Consider the following 17,049-nt stretch of genomic DNA (forward strand, 5'->3'; position numbering starts at 1 on the left):
TCTTTGTCTCTTGTAATAGTCTTTATTTTAAAGTCTATTTTGTCTGATAGGAGAATTGCTACTGCAGCTTTCTTTTGATTTCCATGTGCATAGAATATCTTTTTCCATCTCCCCACTTCCAGTCTGTATTTGTCCATAGGTCTGAAGTGGGTCTCTTGTAGACAGCATATATATGGGTCTTGTTTTTGTATCCATTCAGCCAGTTTATGTCTTTTGGTTGGAGCATTTCATCCATTTACATTTAAGGTAGTTATCGATATGTATGTTGCTATTACCATTTTCTTAATTGTTTTGGGTTTGTTTTCGTAGGTCTTTTCCTTCTCTTGTGTTTCCTGCCTAGAGAAATGCCTTTAGCATTTGGTGTAAAGCTACTTGGCAGTGCTGAATTCTCTTAACTTTTGCTTGTCTGTAAAGGTTTTAATTTCCCTGTCGAATCTGAATGAGATCCTTGCTGGGTAGAGTAGTCTTGGTTTTTCCCTTTCATCACTTTAAATATGTCCTGTCACTCCCTTCTGGCTTGCAGAGTTTCTGCTGAAAGATCAGCTGTTAACCTTATGGGGATTCCAGTGTATGTTATTTGTTACTTTTCCCTTGCTGCTTTTAATATTTTTTCTTTGTATTTAATTTTTGATAGTTTGATTAATGTGTGTCTTGGCGTGTTTCTCCTTGGATTTATCCTGTATGGGACTCTCTGCTCTTCCTGGACTTGATTGACTATTTCCTTTCTCATGTTAGGGAAATTTTCAATTATAATCTCTTCAAATATTTTCTCAGACCCTTTCTTTTTCTCTTCTTGTTCTGGGACCCCTATAATTTGAATGTTGGTGCACTTAATGTTGTCCCTGAGGTCTCTGAGACTGTCCTCAATTCTTTTCATTCTTTTTTCTTTATTCTGCTCTGCAGTAGTTATTTTTAATATTTTACCTCCCAGGTCACTTTTCTGTTCTTCCGTCTCATTTATTCTGCTATTGACTCCTTCTAGAGAATTTTTAATTTCATTTATTGTGTTGTTCGTCATTGTTTGTTTGCTCTTTAGTTCTTCTAGGTCCTTGTTAAATGTTTCTTGTATTTTCTCCATTCTATTTCAAGATGTTGGATCATCTTTACTATCAGTACTCTGAATTCTTTTTCAGGTAGACTGCCTATGTCCTCTTCATTTGTTTGGTCTGGTGGGTTTTTACCTTGCTCCTTCATCTGCTGCATATTTCTGTCTTCTCATTTTGCTTAACTTACTGTGTTTGGGGTCTCCTTTGCACAGGCTGCAGGTTCATAGTTCGTGTTGTTTTTGGTGTCTGTCCCCAGTGGCTAAAGTTGGTTCAGTGGGTTGTGTAGGCTTCCTGGTAGAGGGGACTAGTGCCTGTGTTCTGGTGGATGAGGCTGGATCTTGTCTTTCTGGTGGGTAGGACTGTGTCCGGTGGTGTGTTTTGTGGTGTCTGTGAAATTATTATGATTTTAGGCAGCCTTTCTGCTAATGGGTGGGGTTGTCCTCCGGTCTTGCTAGTTGTTTGGCATGGGGTGTACAGCATTGGAGCTTGCTGGTCGTTGAGTGGAGTTGGGTCTTAGCATTGAGACGGGGATCTCTGGTAGAGCTCTCGCTGATTGAGTTTACGTGGGGCTGGGAGGTCTCTGGTGGCCCAATGTCCTGAACTCAGCTCTCCTACCTCAGAGGCTCAGGCCTGACACCCAGCTGGAGCACTGAGACCCTGTCAGCCACATGGCTCAGAAGAAAAGGGAGAAAAAAAAAAGAAAGAAAGAAAATAATAATAAAAGAAAATAGTTACTAAAATAAAATGTTTTAAAAATATATTAAAATAAAAAAATTAAAAATTAATTTAAAAAGAAAAAGAAAGAGAGCAGCCAAACCAATAAAGGAATCCACCAATGATAACAAGCACTAAAAAATAAACTAAGATAAACATAAAACCAGAAACAAATTAGATGCAGAAAGCAAACCCCAAGTCTACAGTTGCTCCTAAAGTCCACCTCCTCAATTTGGGATGATTCGTTGTCTATTCAGGTATTCCACAGGTGCAGGTACATCAAGTTGATTGTGGAGATTTAATCCGCTGCTCCTGAGGCTGCTGGGAGAGATTCCCCTTTCTCTTCTTTGTTCGCACAGCTCACAGGGGCTCAGCTTTGGATTTGGCCCCGCCTCTGTGTGTAGGTCTCCGGAGGGCGTCTGTTCTTCGCTCAGAGAGGACGGGGTTAAAGGAGCCGCTGATTCAGGGGCTGTGGCTCACTCAGGCCGGGGGGAGGGAGGGGTGTGGATGCGGGGCGATCCTGTGGCGGCAGAGGCCGGTGCGACGTTGCACCAGCCTGAGGCACGCTGTGCGTTCTCCCGGGGAAGTTGTCCCTGGATCCCGGGACCCTGTTAGTGGTGGGCTGCACAGGCTCCCGGGAGGGGAGGTGTGGAGAGTGACCTGTGCTCGCACACAGGCTTCTTGGTGGTGGCAGCAGCAGCCTTAGCGTCTCATGCCCGTCTCTGGGGTTCGCGCTGGTAGCCGCGGCTCACGCCCGTCTCTGGAGCTCCTTTAAGCAGCGCTCTTAATCCCCTCTCCTCGCGCACCAGGAAACAAAGAGGCAAGAAAACGTCTCTTGCCTCTTTGGCAGCTCCAGACTTTTCCCCGGACTCCCTCCCGGCTAGCTGTGGCGCACTGGCACCCTTCAGGCTGTGTTCACGCCGCCAACCCCAGTCCTCTCCCCGTGATCCAACCGAAGCCCGAGCCTCAGCTCCCAGCCCCGCCCACCCCAGCGGGTGAGCAGACAAGCCTCTCGGGCTGGTGAGTGCAGGTCCGCACCGATCCTCTGTGCGGGAATCTCTCCGCTTTGCCCTCCGCACCCCTGTGGCTGTGCTCTCCTCCGCGGCTCCGAAGCTCCCCCCTCCACCACCCGCAGTCTCCACCCGCGAAGGGGCTCCTAGTGTGTGGAAACCTTTCCTCCTTCACGGCTCCCTCCCACTGGTGCAGGTCCCGTCCCTATCCTTTTGTCTCTGTGTTTTCTTTTTTCTTTTGCCCTACCCAGGTACGTGGGGGGTTTCTTGCCTTTGGGGAAGTCTGAGGTCTTCTGCCCGCGTTCAGTAGGTGTTCTGTAGGAGCTGTTCCACGTGTAGATGTATTTCTGATGTATCTGTGGGGAGGAAGGGCATCTCCACGTCTTACTCCTTCACCATCTTGAAGGTACTTGTGGCTATTTAAATTTAAATTAATTAATGTTAAATAAAGAGTCGTTCTGTAGTCAAACTGTCCAGATGGTCCCGGACTTATGATGGTTTGACTGATGATTTTTCACCTTGACCATGGTGCAAAAGCAATGCACGTTCAGTAGAAACTGTACTTCGAATTCTGAATTTTGATCTTCTCCCAAGCTAGCAATATGCTGGACGATCCTCTCTTGTGATGCTGGGCAGCAGCAGCCATAGCTCCCTGTCAGCCGCACAGTCATGAGGGTGAAGAGCTACACACTGATAACCATGCTGGACGCAGACAACCACTCTGTTTTTCACTTTCAGTATAATATTCAGTAACTTACAGGAGATATTCAATATTTTATTATAAAATAGGCTTTGTGTTGGATGGTTTTGCCCAACTGTAGGCTAATATAAGTGTTCTGAGCATGGCTAAGGTAGGCTAGGCTAAGCTAGGGTGTTCAGTAGGTTAGGTATATCGAATGCATTTTCAACTTAATGATAATTTCAACTTACAAGGGTTTATCAGGATGTAACCCCATCGTATGTTGAGGAAGATCTACAGTCACATTTCAGGTGCTCTGTAGCCACCTGTGGCTACTGTATTGGAAGCATAGGTAGAGAATATTTCTGTCATTGCAGACGTTCTATTGGACAGCCCTGGTCCAGAGCACAGAAGAGCTCCATCTTTTAGAAACCTAGAAGGTTCCTCCCCTCCCTGGATCGTTTTAACCAAATCTTACCCAAGACTTGCCTCTTTTCCTGGAGGTTGTTGGACTTCAGAATGAGACAGTTTTGGATATTCAGAAAGAGTATCTCTATAGGAACATTTTCTAGAAAAAAATATCTTACGTTTTCTAATAGCAGTCCATAGATTGAAAAAAGGTAGCAAGTGATTAGATAATTATAATAATAGCAGCTGTGTTTGTTGTGTACCTGCTGTGTTCCAGGGTTTTGTTCTAAATGGTTTACAGTATTAACTCTCTTAATATTAACCCCATGAGGTATGGTACTGTACTTGTCCCGACTTTTTAGTTGAGGAAACCGAGGTCCAGAGAGTTAATTAACTTGACTTAAGGTCACACATGGCTCCTAAGTGGTTGAAGTACTATTTGCCTGCAGGCAGTGTAACTCCAGCTGCCTCTCGTCTCTCTGTAAATGGCACCGAAACATCCAGAATGTTCGCCCATGAGGGAAATAGCAAGCTGGTCAGTACACTGCAGAGGACGTGCTACTTAGCTGGTCAGCCTGGTCCATCTTATCAGTAACTGGCAGATTCTAATGAGTTTTCTGTAGTCTGGACAGAGTAAAAATAAAAAAAAAACTTCTCCAAAGGAAGTCATGGTACTATAGAATATTTGGGGAGCTAACAATCTTCTAGATCAGGAGTTGGCAAACTAGGGCTGACAGGCCACATCCAACCTGCTGCCTGTTTTTGTAAATAAAGTTTTATTGGAACACAGACACACGTTTGTTTATCTGTCGTCTGTGGCTGCTTCTTCACTAGCAGAGTGGAGTAGTAACAGAAATCATGTGACCCGCAAAACCTGAAAGATTTGTTTTCTGGCCCTTTACAGAAAAAGTTTGCCAACCCTGTGCTAGATTACATTCTCTAAGCCTTTCAAAATAATTAGCCTCTTTCATTAGCCGTAGTGTTTTGCAGTCAAATGCTCTACCACTGATCTATACCCCCAGCAGTAGTGCAGTTTTAAACTTATGGAATGACCCCAAATTGTCAAAAGGGACTGACAATTTAGTATTTTAATTGCTTTTCATCCTAAATGTGTGCAGTCCCTGCTGTGTGCCAGGCATCGTCACTGAATTGATGTTGGCACTAAAACTTGGCACTAAAACACCAACCCTCAAGTGCCTGCATTTCAATGACCTGCTACGCGCTTTATATGTATAACTTCTGATGGGTCCCTTAGAGCTCCATGTGCCCGGGGTGCATCCCCACTTACTTTTCGGTCTGTGCCTGCCCTTGTCAGAAGACGTCTGGACGTAAAATGTTCACTTAATGCTGCTCTCTTTTTAAGATCATGGTGGAGTTAGCTAAAGTAGTCAGAAAATGTTAAGATTAAATATTCTTCATATTTCATATCCCATTATGAAGTTAGAATAAATTAAATTTCTCCAAAATGTGTCTGCCAGACATTTTAAAAATAACCTATTTTCCCTGATTATAAAAAGTTATATATGCAGAAAATATGGAAGGATCTAACCACAAGAATGAGAGTTTCCCCTACAAAACCCCACCACCCAGAGGTAGCACTGCTAATGTCGGAATGTATTAAATTTTTTGAAGAAGATTCTGCCACATATACAAATGTTTCTTTTACCTTATTTTTTTACTGTGTCATTGTCATTGTCTTACTCAACAGCATTTTTCAGGTACATCATATGGATGTACCATAATTTACTAAACTATTTCCTTTTTACTGTGCATTTAGGTTGTTTCCAACTGTTTGCTGTTATAAGTAAAACATAATGACTGTCTTTGTTCATGAATCTCTGTTTGCGTCATGGGTGTTTTTCTTAGGATCAGATTCTCAGAAGTACAATTACTGAATTAAAGACTGTTACCATTTTTAAAGCTTATGAGATGTATCGAAAAAAAGTCATATCATCCCTGACTTAACTTTCTCCCTGACTCCCAAAAAGACCATATAATCCATACAGCAAATTCATATACTCCTGTAGCAAACACTTAGTAACATGTATTAATGTTCAGAGATTTCGTATTAAAACAAAATGAAATGAAAACTGCAGACAAACAGGAACACTTTACAAGGATAGATTTGGTGATTTGACACTTCTCTTAGGAATCTGATCATTTTCCTAGGGGAAGCCTGGTTTGAATGCCCAGATATTTGCTCAGAGATGCCCCTTGGGTTCCTGCCTCTAGTCAACAGAGTTTTCAAGCTCAATTAGGTGTAAGAATGACCTCACAGGATTGGACACCCCAGGACCTTGACACCTACTGTTCTCTCTCCAGGCTGCCCCTCCCCAGATAGCCCCATAGCTTGTTGTCTTCAGGCAGGTCTTACCCAAATGTCCTCTTTCAGAGAGGCCTCAGTGACCACCCTCCCCTCACCCTGCTCTCTTCTCTGGGTGACTCATCACTCTATCATCGCCTGGAATTCTAGGGGTTCATTTGTTTACTGCCTGTCTCTGAAATCCCGAGAGCAGGATTTCCATCTCCCCACACACACACCCATTGTCCCGTCTTGTTCATGTTATTCTGTTTCAGTAACTCTTACCCTTAGGGGTTGTGGGGTTGTCACAGTGACTTGTCATCAGCATCCTCCTTCATGTTTTGATATGAGTATAATCAGCTTGGGGCACAGGGACAACCTTGAGAAGGAACCTGTGACACCAGGAGGTCGTGCGGGCCCTGAGGAGGGACAGCCCTGGTACTGGGGGGGTGTGGCTTGATCTTTATTCATCCCGTTGGCTGTTTGTGTGAATCTGAACCCCAGGCCACAAGCTGGTGGCCCCTCTTTCTGGGCTGCCAGCCCCTCCCTTTGTCACAGAGTAGCAGTGCAGGGTTCCCGCAGAGCCAGAGGGCCAGGCAGCCCACATCCAGTTGCGGTGTCCCAGGCCAATGCACTTAAGTACAACACCTGGCTTACGGAGCAGGACTCTGGCGGAGGGAAGAATTAAATTCGGGGCTACACGTTGACCCCAGCGCTCCCTTACGCGTGGTGCAGAAGACGCCATTACCCAAATGTTAGCGATTATTTTTTATGGGAAACGTCATCTTGTCAGCGTGAGGAGTCTTAATTATGAAGAATTGCTTACGCAGACCTTCTGGGCGTAGGGCCGCTGTCTTTGCAGCCATGATCGCCATGTGGTCAGAACAGGGACAGGTGGACGGGATACAGGACACGCTGCCTCTTCTCTTTTTCCAGGTCCAGCACCTACCGCCCCAAGGGCTTTGATGTCACCGTGAAGTACACGCAAGGGAGTTGGACTGGCTTCGTTGGGGAGGACGTTGTCACCATCCCAAAAGGCTTCAACAGTTCTTTTCTGGTCAACATTGCCACCATCTTTGAGTCAGAGAATTTCTTTTTGCCTGGGATTAAATGGAATGGGATACTTGGACTGGCTTATGCTACCCTGGCCAAGGTAAGAATCATGGGTGGATCTAAGGAAATCAAGTGATGGGACAAGATTCTGAAGCCAGACATTGGAGGGGCCAACAGTTGGGTCCAGCTGTCCGAGACAGTCAGTGAGAATCACACGGTTGAAAGATCAGTGTTCGCACAATTAAGGTTATCTCTAAGCATTTTTAAAATCTAAGATGAATGGTGACATTCTTTGAACCTTCCTACAAGGTACAGTCATAGCATCACTTTTTACATTTGCCTTTCGTTTATTTTACTTGTATAGTTGACAGGTGTTAACAGAAGCTGAATCCGTTTGATCATGGTGTTTGTTTAGGGGGTTTTATTTGGGCAGGATTAAGAGTAAGCACATTTATTAAATTCATACATTCACATAAAGACGTGACACTGGAACCTCGGCAGGAAGAGGTGTCCCACCAGGCAGAGAGAGCATCGTGCTGCCTTCCCCTCACTCCGTAGTGGGAGTACAGACAGCCTGCAAGCGTGCCCTGGGGATTGCCAGCCACTGGAATTAGCGATGCAGCGAGGAGAGACGGTGGGACCCTCTCTCTCTTCAGCGTCAGAACCTTCACAAAACAGGGAAAGCCAGGATTGAATGTTCTCCAGTTATCTGTCCTTGATCCCACCCAGAGGAAGTGTGTTCATGAGCAGGATGGGTGAGGTGGGCTGGGAAATGTCCACCCGGAAGGGATGCCAGGGGCAGGCGGATCCGACACCCGTGCGTCCCCGGGGCTCCGGGAGACCAGGGCAGGTTAGCCTACACTTGAGGAGAGGTTGCTCCTCCTGGCCTGTAAACGGGCACCTGGGCGCGGCCTCTCCTTGTTCAGAGTTAGACTTCGAGCCGGAGCTAAGTGTGGAACAAAGAATCGTGGGTGCAGAAAGGCCTGTTTTCTCTCCGTAAGGACATTTGTTCCAGCTCAGGTTTACGAGCAAGCGACGCAGGGCAGCGACGTGAGGGGGTGGAGATGGGCCAGTAGGCAGGGGCCGTTTCCCAACACTATGGCTTCTCAAGGACAAAAGATAGCCCGTGAAGCCCTACTGAGACCATTGCAAGGTGTCTGAGACCTCCCCACAAGGCAGACTTTGTGGGCCCCTGTTATCCCCATTTTAGAGATGTGTGGACTGAGGGTCAGAGAGGTTTACCCCTTGCCTAGGGCTGTCAGACCACAGAGCCCCCTCTACGGAGCCCAGATGGCTTCTGGAGCCGATTTTTTAGCTCAGCACTGTAGGAAATGCTTAACATGAGTTCCCAAACTTGTAGCAACTTATATTCCTAAATACTTTTCACAGACGATGTGACCTCAGGCAAAACGTTTCATCTTCTTGTGACTCTGAAAATAAAAGATGTATGATCGATTTGATGCTGGTTATTTAGAGGATGGTAGCATAAAGCTAAATTATCTGGAATTATTAATATGTCAAACTTCCTTGAGAATAGACTGCTTTGGGGTTCTTTTGGGTGTCCAGACTCCCCACATGACTTTTTATCTTTTCACCTGTGAAATTCCAAGATTGCCAACAATTGTCTTCACTTCCCTAGGTTTGGGGAGACAGTAACAGGATTTGTAGGAAGTGGAGCACGGCTAGAAACAGGACTGGCAGGGCGGTCTGGGTTGGCGGCCCAAAGGTGTTTCTGAAATAGGTTCCCTGAGCACCCAGTGGGGTCACAGTGTGTGGTGGCCCCCCGCCGATGCCAGTTGCTTCTCATCGAGGATGTGGTCAGAACCACCTGTGGGGTCTCTCACACTACAGTTGCCCGCATCCAGCAGCATCCCTGCTGAATCAGGTTCTCTTGGGCTGGTCCTGGGCAGCTGTGTGCTTTTGAACCTTAAAGGATCCCGAGTCCTACTGAAGAATGACCTGACAGAATAATAATAGATCCTATCCCGTGTGCCAGGCACCATTCCAAGCACTCTGTGTGAACTGACCCATTTAAGCCCCAGAAGGCCCTGGGATGCGACTATGATCCCCATTTTACAGATAAGGAAACAAAGGGACAAGTCACACGGTTAGCAGGTGGGCGGTGGAGCCAGGATTCAATTCCGGGCAGCGTTTTATCTCATTGCCTCTCAAGGAGGTGGACGCTGACTGGGTCATCACCAGACCCAGCCCGTTTCAAAAGGGGGCTTTGTCTCATTCCTTGACCCAAACACAAAGTATTTAGACAAGGTTACATATAGAGATGGTACTGAATTCTGCAAGAGAGTCCACAGCGGCTGGGAAAGAGGCAGACAGGAGGCCAAACACAAAGGAACTAAAGAAATGGGAAGGTTTCTGTCTGTCTGGTAACACTCCTCTCACTCCCTCTAGAATTAGAGTTTCAGTTCTTACAGATTATAAAGAATCCTTCCTTATATGAACCGTAGATGCTCAGAAGATGCCAAGAGCATCTTTGCTGCTACAGTTGTTTTCATCAAGAACTAACCATTCGTAGTAACCAACTCTAATCTCTCTCCCAGTTGTCAAAGCCAAAATCGAAACATAGGTCTATGACCTTCCTTCCTGACCACCAGCACCTGTGACCCACCCCCAGCTAAGACCTGCTCACAGACCATCCCTCCTTTTCAGTCCTGGAGAAATACAGCTGGTCTCTGAAGGTGTGGTTACATGTAACAGAAGCACAGAGGACATTATTGACATACGGCAATGGGGAATAATGAGCTTTTAAACTGCAGGAGAATAGAATCGTTCCTTTCCCGGTTGCCAGAGTTCAGTAGACAGCCGGCAGAGCTAAGCCACCTCCCAGGGTCCGGGATCTGGGATGTGACCTGTCCTCATGATTCAGGCACCTGTCATTTGCATGATGGACGACTACAGCTGAAACGGGTGAATAAAAACTTTTTCTGAAGCTGTAAAGGCAGCTCGTGGAGACACTGTTCTCTCCTTACTCTGAACTGTCTAAGATTAGAATCCACCACCTACCTGGGTAACCCACTTCCACATCTTCTCACGCCTGCCTCACAAGGCAGTCAGGATGGTAAATGGGGCAGCCTCTTAACAGCTTCCGGAAATACTATCTTATTTTTCCAACAGAGCCGCCATCCCAAAAGGAAAAATACCAAGTCTTAGGGAGTTCTGTTGGAGGTTTCTGAATCAGTGTACTTAATCATAAGCTCGTTTATTCCTTAGCCTTGAAAATATTAAATATAAAGAAATGCCATGTTGTATACCATGCCTGGTGCCTGCGTGGGGTCACTCCTTGTCTACACTGCGAGTCCTGAAGCAGCTGTGCTCTTTCCCAACCCTCCCGCAGCCATCAAGTTCTCTGGAGACATTCTTTGATTCCCTCGTGGCACAAGCGAAGATCCCCAATGTTTTCTCCATGCAGATGTGTGGGGCTGGATTGCCAGTCGCTGGATCTGGTACCAACGGAGGTAGTCTTGTGGGTATCTTTTCATTTTAAAGGGGGAACATCAGAGATCAGTGGGGCTGCTCTTTCTGCTTTATTAAGACCCTGATAGAAATATTAGACATGTAGGCATACATAGGTACTGTCTGATATGAATAATCCTTGTTTGAGAGCCCTTAAAAATGGATAAAACTAGCTCTTATTTTTATCTTTCCTAATCATCCTGCCAGCTCATAAGATGATTCTCATTGCTTCCCCAAATTCCTTTATTTTTTTTTATTCCCATACCTTTTTTTTTTTTTTTTCCCAATTGGGGTATAGTTGTCTTGCACTGTTGAGTTAGTAAGATTCCTTTAAAGCTTTTTAAAAAAAGTTTGTTTGGAAGGTAACTGTTCTGATTGGGTGTGGTAGGGGCACATGAGGACCAGTGGGGTGGGGTGGCAGGTGGGCCTTACTCTGGGGAGGGGAATCAACGGGAGAGGACTGATTTCATAAATTTGGTGGGGAGATGGGGAAAACTGTACATCCTTTCTCTCGCTCTGAATACACGCACACAGCCCCACACATATACACATACATATACACACATGAACACACATACACAGCTATACAAACATACACATACATACTTACATACACCCACTTACATACACAGCACACACATAGTGAAGCAGAATCAACACTGTGAACATGCCATAACCCAAGTGTCCCTTTGATGGGCCCTGCACCCAGACATCTAAAGTAGGAGGTGATGGGGAGAATGTCCATGAAGGGGCCCCCTCAGGGTGGGTGATGTTGACCCCTTTGCTCTCCAGCTATGAGAAGCAGGCTCATCTACTTTGATTGCTAACAATACACCTGCTCTCAGCACCTTTTTTATCACCTTTTCAGGGGAGCGGGTAGCCTGGATTTGTGGGATGATGCTATACAGATGTGCAAATGAAGTTTGGGTTAGGGAAGCTCTTTTGTTCTGCTTTCCATGCAAATGTGTGGGGCAGGAAGTCATCCTCTGTCTTCTGAGGAAATAAATTTTTCTCAGTCTGTATGGTTTACAATTTTATTGCATTTCTTTGCCAGTGGCTGGGGTCGGGGGCCGGAGGGGTGGGGATCTCAGTATCATGGAGCTGGAACTGTATGTACTAACTTTAGATAAGGGAAGCCATCAAAGCATCCTGATTAGACTAGGGTACAAAAGTCTTTGATCTTTGGACACATGGCCCCAGAATGTTCCCTGTTTAATTTTCAGGTGTATGTATTTATTTATAACATCCCAATAACTTGAAATTACTAATTCTAGTGAAGTTTTGCCTTATAACAACATGCTTCTCTGTGTAACTTGTTACATGCCTGTATATTTTTTTCTCTTATACCTGTAAATATCTTCCATCCCAGGTCCTGGGTGGAATTGAACCAACCTTGTACAAAGGAGACATCTGGTATACCCCTATTAAGGAGGAGTGGTATTACCAGATAGAAATTCTGAAATTGGAAATCGGAGGTCAGAGCCTTAACCTGGACTGCAGAGAGGTATTTCCGCACTGTGTCTACCTGTCTGTGTGTGCCTGGGTCACTTAAATATTACAGCTGGGACCTGAATGTGAACTCAGAGGGTACATTACATTGCGAGATAAATCAAAAGTTCATGACGTTAAAAGTTACAGGGCCTTTTTGTAGATGATTTTATACCAGTGATCCCCCCCAAAAAACATTGCTTCCTTTCAACTGCTTCTCTTAATAGAGAGGAATTAGCCTGAAATGGTGAGTGAAGAGAACTGTCCAGAACCATATCATCTTGGCCTGATGGTCCCTGATCTCGGTTCAGGACAACGAGAAGTAAGCAGGGTTTTATCAGTGTAAAGTGGGACTAAAAGATAAGCAAAATGAAACCAAAAGTAAATCAGCTTTATCCTCCATTCACAGCTAACCCCCCTTCCCCCCCAGTATACAGTTCTCACTCGAAGAAACATGTGCTCTAAAGATGTGCATGGCTTTTGATGGTGCTCGAAGGAGGCACACGTGCAGAGCTGGGAAACCACATCTCTCGTTAACCTCGTTCACACCCTCTCGCTGCAGTTTGGCTTGTTTGTGGCACATAATGACGTGATTATGAGGATCTGAGGGAGACCTGGTCCTCTACAATATTTTCAGAATGGTTTACAAAAACCACCAGCATTTCATCAGCATTCCTTGTACTCTTACCTGTCATCACTGCCTTTCAGTTTAACCATCACGTTGTACCATAAGTTCTCATATACACAGATGCCTCTGAAAAAACAAGTCAAAGCTTGATAAAGGGATGGTGCGTTCCATTGGGGTGGTGTTTCAGTCCTAAGTCCACAAATCTGTTTATTGTCAAGAGGCATTTACTTGCCATTGAAGAGTCCAGTGATAGAATCAGGTGGGAGGGCCTAAAAGAAAGCACCGACTCCGCGTGTGTGTGTGTGTGCGTGTGTGTATGTGTTTGTGTGTGAGTGTGTGTTGGAGAGTGTAAGCATTTATTTGGAGGTTTGATTCTCATATTCCTGGTTCTTTTCTGCCCCCCACAATCAGCCATGCTTGCCACACAGAGCAAACAACAAAACCCAGAACGTCCCACCGCCCAGCATTTCAGTGTGCGAGCTTTTCTTACACATACAAGCGCGAACAAACTAGATTATATTTCAATTAACTTTGTTTCTAAACTGAAATTCGTTTTACATTTGAAAAACTATGCGTCAGTTGCTGTATTTCAATTTCTCAAAATTCTTCACTCCTCCCACCTGCTACCTAAACAAATCCTTATTTCCTTTTGAGCTGCTTGGTGTATTTGGTCATACGGCTCATGGATTTGCCGTAGAAGCAGGAGGATTAAATTGCCCACGACGCATTCCATTCCTGGGCAGCCTTGCTCATACAGTTATGTCCCTAGAGGTTGGGTGACTACTCTGGTCTTGGCCCACTGACCTCCATTCTTCCCACTCGGCCACATAAAGAATGACAGAGGCGGGGTCAGGGCTGGGAATGCCTCTGTGTGTGTGAGATTCTCTTGCTGAAGGTGGCTTTGGTTCCATTCTAAATGCAAATATGGGATATCTATGGAAAAACTGTCCTTCCCCCTCCTTCTCCACTAGCAGGGTAATAGAGAGTTGAGTTTTCATGATTTGTATAAATGACATTTAATGTATCATTTCAACCTCTGAAGACAAATGGGTCTTCCCTCTTTGGAGGATCCCTGCCGGAATCTGGCCACACTGATTTCGGTCAATGTCACTGCCCTTTCCTGGCCTCGGTTTCTTTATCTATAATGAGAACATTGGGCAAGGAAGTTCTCGGTGCCCAAGTTCTGAGAAGATGAAATGAATTGTAGCCACCAAGGAGGTACCGTGACTGCCAAACGTGTGTATCACAGATCCACGGTGACGGCGGGCTGGAGCCGTGCCCTGATGTGGGTGCCCTGTCGCTCATGTGCCTTCTCCCCACCCCCTCTCCCCGTTCTAGTATAACGCGGACAAGGCCATCGTGGACAGTGGCACCACACTGCTGCGCCTGCCCCAGAAGGTGTTTGACGCCGTGGTCGAGGCAGTGGCCCGCACGTCTCTGGTGAGTCCCCAGGATGGATCTCAGAGGTCACACCAGGTCATGACCGCATACTGGGGAATACCGCCACATAGTCTAACAGTCTCCGTCTGAGGATTTTGAGGTGGTTTTATTTTAACCATTACTTATTAAGTTCACGGTCTTATTCTTTGATATTAACCAGCAAATAATTCCTTCACTTTAACTTCAGAGGACTTGGATCTGAAGGTGTAGTGCTTTTTAGTATTTCAAATAACATTGTAGTTAGCATAGTAACTTTTTTAATCTCAGGGGGAAAAGAACCACTTGGTAATATACTATAGTAAAGTAAGTAGTAAACCAGGGATATGTTTGTAGCCTTTAAAACAAACCAAAAATTGTACTCCTTTTTTGGCCTTCATCCAAGCTATGCTGGGATTGTAATTCCTACTTCTGTAAAAGAGTGAGATTCTCAGAAGACAAAGGGTAATCCACCAATGTAATAATTCTTTTCTGGCCATGCTTTGAAATACAATTAAAATCATGGTCAAGGACAACATGCCTTTTGAGGGCCTGGTTAACAGTATTCCCAATGTGACCCCAACTTTCCAGTTCGTTCAAGGCAACAGGATAGACCACAGGGCATTAGGTGGGAGGACCGCAGCCTTAAAGGGCAGATGGAATTGAATTTCATCTATAGCTTCTGCCACTTACTAGCTGAGTGCCGGGAGAGGGCTCTTGTGCCCCTTGAGCGTCTCCGTGTTCTTGTCGTGGGACTGTGAGGAGGGTCGGGCATAAAAGCCTGGCACCATGTGCTCGGTCAAGAAGAGCTTCTATTTCATGTCCAAACCACAGTGCTACTACTGTTTGTCTCGACACAAGATAAACGTTTCTCTCGACTTCGTGGGTGTCTTCGTAAGCATCTGTTCATGCAGGGCCACTCTGGCAAAGTGACCAAAAATGAGCGTTTCCTACACAAAGTCTTTCTATTGGCAGTGACCCCAGTTGGGGCTGACAGTCCCACAACTCCACCGGGCTGGCCAAATCCAAAGAATGATGGATAGGAGATGCACAGCAGTTGCTCTGTTACAGGTGACAGCAGGACAGGGGAAGGAAGAGCAGGGTTTTGCTTGTCCTGGACCCAAACTTGAAAAGTCTGAATGTGCTGTCAGAAGAACAGCAGGCAAGTCAAAAGAATGCAGATGGGAAAAAGCAGGAAGAAACAACACCGAGGTCCTTTGTGAGCTGAAAGGTCAAGGGAGCAGCGGACTGCCTTTTTTGTCCACTGCGTGTCTAATATCTGCTGAATCAGAAAAAACTGGCAGGTCACATTCTTAGTGCCTTAAATTTAGAAAACTGGCTGAAAACCAGACTGCTGGAAATGCAGGGCAATATGCTGCCTTCTTCAGAGTAAAACTGGCCTCAGTGAAATTAACATGAGCACCCTCAGATTTGCTATTCTGAGCTAGGAGTGTTTTACAGCCGTCCCAAGGACGTTCTGGCAACATCAGCATGTGACTCCAACAAGCCCGTGACCAGCCTGGGTCTCTGCAGAGTCCGTGACTTCGGCGGGGACCAGCAGGACTGTGGCAGAGGGGCGCTAGCACCCCTGAGGTCAGCACAGCACGTGTTCCGCAGTGCCTGACTGTAATTAAAGCACGAGAAGGAATGAGAGTACAAAATTTGTCTGCCTGGTCTAAAATTATCCTCTGATTTCATGCCTCCATCAGGAGGGAGAGGCCTGGGGAGAATGTTTGTCTGGAGCAGGGAAAGCTCAGCGAGGGTGGGAGCTGTCTCTGTCTCATGGTGTGTGGACCAGAGACGTGCGCGTTCTCTCCCTCTGCCAGGTTCATCTCAGCCGGCTCTCTTGGCTTGGGTTTTCTTTCTTAGTTAAGGAGAGGACCGGCTTTGAAGAGTTAAACACCATACAGATGCCGGGCTCTGTCTCTGGGCCTAGATTCTTCAGATGGCATTTTAGAAATGAATGGTTTGTAGGTCCGTAGTTCTTTTTAATTATTGAAGTATAGTTAATTTGCAATGTTGTGTTACTTTCAGATGTACAGCAAAGTGATCCAGTTATACATATATATGTATTCTTTTTCAGATTCTTTTCCGTTATAGGTTATTGCACGATATTGAATCTAGTTCCCTGTGCTCTATGTGGGTCTGTAGTTTTAAATGAGCCTGGTGGGGAGTTCTGTGTGTGGCGGGGACCTGGGCTTCCTTCCTGCCCAGCTGTGGCCCCCTCGTCAGCTCAGGCACGGTGCTTCTCCCTCTGTAAGACCCAGAAGTAGGAAGACACCTCCTGTAAATTGACTTCTGGCTTTCAACTCTATGATCTGAGTGTCCAAACTCTCCCCCGGGACACAAGGCTTGTCCCCCAGGGAGGCTTTCCAGACTTGTAAGCACCTCTTTGGAGGCAGACGGTCCCCCTTCCAGTCCCGAGCTGTGCCTCTTAGGCAAGTTACTTGGCCCCTCTGAGCCTCACTGTTCAGCTGGAAATTGGAGCTCTGTGCCCTCTCGTGCAGCCCTAGCCACGCTTCACTTTTCCTGGAATCCAGCAAAATGACTGCGCCACCCCTTCTCAGCTCATCCAGCGAGGGGTCCTTCCCTGTGATACATATTTCAAACTGGCTTCCTTCTCATAAAATGTACAAACCTATGAAGGCCAGCATTAGAGACTTTGCAAATCGGCACTGACAGTTTCAGTGGAGGACCTGTGATGGGTGAAGAGACTGCACGAGCTTCCTCCCGGTTCTCTGCCCCGAGGGCGGCGGCACATGTCTGCGAGGCCCTGAGCAGGCAGCTCTCACTCCGTATTCGTCCAGGGACACCCAGTTTGCTCACTTTCTATC

The 17,049-nt window shown here is 46.0% G+C and overlaps 1 protein-coding gene across 2 annotated transcripts in view; it reads left to right on the forward strand.

The window, feature by feature from the left end:
* The window catches only part of BACE2 (beta-secretase 2), a 93,243-nt gene that overhangs the window by 43,410 nt on the left and 32,784 nt on the right, over positions 1-17,049 (forward strand). Inside the window, exons 3-6 of one of the 2 annotated variants that reach the window (XM_067739533.1) lie at positions 7,096-7,312; positions 10,565-10,693; positions 12,053-12,187; positions 14,138-14,239. In XM_067739533.1, the coding sequence (XP_067595634.1) occupies positions 7,096-7,312; positions 10,565-10,693; positions 12,053-12,187; positions 14,138-14,239 (583 nt within the window). The remainder of the gene's footprint in view (positions 1-7,095; positions 7,313-10,564; positions 10,694-12,052; positions 12,188-14,137; positions 14,240-17,049) is intronic. The other variant, XM_067739534.1, reaches the window with a different exon arrangement.

This window comes from Pseudorca crassidens, chromosome 5, assembly GCF_039906515.1.
Source record: "Pseudorca crassidens isolate mPseCra1 chromosome 5, mPseCra1.hap1, whole genome shotgun sequence".
Lineage (NCBI taxonomy): Eukaryota > Metazoa > Chordata > Mammalia > Artiodactyla > Delphinidae > Pseudorca > Pseudorca crassidens.